We start from the raw sequence: 3226 nt of genomic DNA, 5'->3' as shown, positions 1-3226 counted from the left end.
GGTATCACCCCAAATGTCCCGCGCCCCGTGGGAACCGCCATTCCCGGGGACTTTTTTAAAGGGGGGGCCGGGGCCGGGCCGTTGGCGGAAACACAAATTGACGCTCCAATCCCCAACGTGGCATAAAATCCCCCCGGTTTCAAACGCCGCCGAAATGTTGGCGGGAAAACCCCGGGCCCGTGTCCCGTAAAATTTTACGGATCCCGATCAACACGCCCTGGTAAAAGTGGGGGGGAGCTATCGCCGCCGTTCCCCTACGCATGTACCGCTCCATCCGCGTTCATGTGGCCCCCATAGCTCGTTCATCCTTTCGTATTTCCCGGATCCCCCCACTACCACTACCACTACCACTACCCTACCCCCGCTTTATCGCCGATGATGCTCTTGTAAAAGTTAGAGAGATAGAAAAATGTTTAAAAAAAGTGGTGCAAATGAAAAGAAACAAAATCGCTTTATATATGATTTAAAAAAAAAAAAAAAAAGGCCCCCCGGGCCCACAATGGCCTTTTGCCCACGCAAAAGTTGCCGCCAAGGCGGCCGACCGTCCAAATCGCCCCCCCTTTCAAAGGTTCCCCGGGGCCTAGGGCCTTTGGGGTTTTAGATACCTTCACATGAAGGTGTACTATGTTTCCCAAGATATTTTTCAATTAATTACATAAATAATTGTAAACATATAGTAATACAAAACACGACATAGTATATCGATTAAAACACTCTTTCTTTGTAAAGCAATTGGGTTCGAAAATCATTTAGTAGCATACCAATGTAGGAAACATGAAATACAACAAGGCATGGGAAGATGGAAACAAAATCATGGGTCCGAGGCAGCTCTATTAGGCATACTTTTATTCGAAGATGTCCGTGATGTATGTCGTCAACTTTTTCAGTTAAATTTTTGTAAATAATCGTAAAGATACAACAAGAAAAAAACACAAAATAGTCTCTCGATAGGAAAAAATACTTACTCTCTAATGCGTAAAGTATGTGGACTCGAATAGCATACTAATATAGGTAAACATGAAATAAGAAAAAGGGCATGGGTATTGTCTATGGAGTTGGAAAAATTGAAACTAAAACATGTGTAAACCAACAAATCAAGCCTAATTTCCCAAAAAAAAGTGCCTGGCTTTTGACGTATGCCATTAAATTATTTAAAATAACTTCAAATCCCCATACAAGTGGGAAAAGGGGTGGTAGATTGTGTATAATCAATCTATCTCATCATATCCTTCACTAATTCCCTTCTTTCCTGGACTTTATGCCCCACTTGTTTATATTTTTCTCAACCATCCTTCAATTAAGTATTAAAGTTAGCATATTTGATAATCAAAATTCAACTTTAATAATCTCAACCACAAACTTACAAAAGGCAAACCTGACAGCTAGATAACACCTAATTATTATTTTCAATCTTGAATTCCAAGTCTAGAATAACAAAACCTAGCAAACAAACAATCCAAAGTTTGACATTTTCACTATATATGGTGATGATGAGGATCTAATAGTGTAATGTGTTCCAAGTTCAATCTATTTGTTGCTGCCATGTAAAATAAAGGGCAAATTGATGTATAAGTGATGGACTTTAGTAAAATTTTGATCCCTCTTATTATGATTTGGACTTTAGTAAAATTTTGAGCCCTCTTATTATGATTTTACATATTAGCATGAATTTTGAATTTATTGATAATCGTCCCACGACAAATATTTTTGGTGAAAATATATTTGATACGACAATCGACAACTTGTACATGGAAGACCTTGTTAATGAGTTAAACAATAACATTTATTTATAATTTTATACAGAAAATAATTTCTTTTGGTATAAAAAACAGTATATTAAGTACATGCATAGGATAATTGCGAACAAATTCAAACTTAGTGATTTATTTGACTTATCTCGTTGGACCAAATTCCAACGAGATAATTGAACCAATTATATACTAAGTTTTTTCACTTATCATGAATTTATTGCAAGATAAAACCCGACAAATGGTCAACTACATATGGAAACTTTAATATCCGGCATATAACAATTGAAATCACTATATAAAATCTCTGATCTTTGGAACACCTTACAAAAAGGTTCATGTTTACCACCAGTCTTTAAAAGAGAATAAACCTCGACAAAATCGGATGTTATATAATGAAACTCGATGTGCGTAGCATCTAAAAAGAAAAAAACAAACAAAGAATAATTTCGACGTTCTCCAAAGCTAAAGCCGACAGCAAACAATGAGAAATTCGTGTAAAATGACATATTCCTCGTAACTTTTGAGCATAAGCTGTTGGAATATCTTCTCATTCTTGTTCCCAAATGCCAAATCAGCTTCTTTGAGAAGCCCTCGAAACCAGACAAACATACAGCAATCTTTTAGCTGTTGATAGAGAGAGAGAGAGAGTCACTGTCGATGTCTGGTGTTTGAGGTTCGGATGGTGACACCATGTAAGAACTTTGTAAACCCGATAAAACTCAGTTTTCGATCTGATGGTCTGATCCAATCACCGAGAAGAGAGTAAGCAGTTGGACCTAAACTGAACTCCTGCAAACACAAACATCCATAGCTAGTAACGTATGCTGCTTAAATAGTGAGGAGCACATGGTATCTTAATTCTATAGTAAAAGGCGAAAGAATAGTTTGCTAAGTGCTCAACAGGCAACTGCTTGAATCAGCAGGTACTTAGTAGCGAAGAATAATCAAATTGAGTTTGTGGATATCGCCATGTCAGTTCGTGGGGCAAAAACGGATGGTCAATCGATTAGTTCAGTGAGTAAAAGTTATGGTGGTTACCTGTGCCAGTTCCTCAACGGAAGTGACGCGGTTTCCTTCTGCTTCGAAGTACTCGAATGCTGCACTCGCGATATCCTCCCATTTCTCGAGCGCCTCCAGCTGGTAGGTGCTGATTGAGGCTGCACAGAACTCTTCGAAATCCATCTTTTTGTAGGATAAGGGCTCCAGCTTCATATTCGGGTCAAAACAAAACTACTTCAGAAAAACCACACTGTCATGCATCTATCTACACTTTTAGTTACAGCACATCTCACCATATTCAAGATGTCTGAAGCTCTCGATTCCTTCATGGCATCCGTTGCATTTTTCATGAGAGCCTGAATAAGGGACGATCATCCGGATATAAGTACATGGTCATCATGATACAACTGTTATGAAAAATGTGGAAAACAAATTATGAAAAAGACCCACTGTTCTGAAATTATTAAGAGAGACAT

General features: G+C 38.3%; 1 protein-coding gene across 1 annotated transcript; it reads right to left on the bottom strand.

Annotated features, from left to right (window-relative positions):
- Nucleotides 1-2059: 2059 nt before the first annotated feature.
- Nucleotides 2060-3221, bottom strand: LOC125199789 (CDPK-related kinase 6-like; the record flags this gene model as incomplete). The annotated part of the gene is made up of 4 exons (XM_048097686.1): nucleotides 2060-2540; nucleotides 2790-2957; nucleotides 3044-3106; nucleotides 3201-3221. Coding segments are annotated over 4 exons (393 nt in total), but the record flags the coding sequence as incomplete, so codon positions are not given.
- Between the last annotated feature and the right edge of the window lie 5 nt (nucleotides 3222-3226).

This window comes from Salvia hispanica, unplaced genomic scaffold, assembly GCF_023119035.1.
Source record: "Salvia hispanica cultivar TCC Black 2014 unplaced genomic scaffold, UniMelb_Shisp_WGS_1.0 HiC_scaffold_679, whole genome shotgun sequence".
Classification (NCBI taxonomy): Eukaryota; Viridiplantae; Streptophyta; class Magnoliopsida; order Lamiales; family Lamiaceae; genus Salvia; species Salvia hispanica.
Note: the sequence above shows the minus strand (reverse complement) of the source record. Positions and strands in the feature narration are given on the sequence as shown.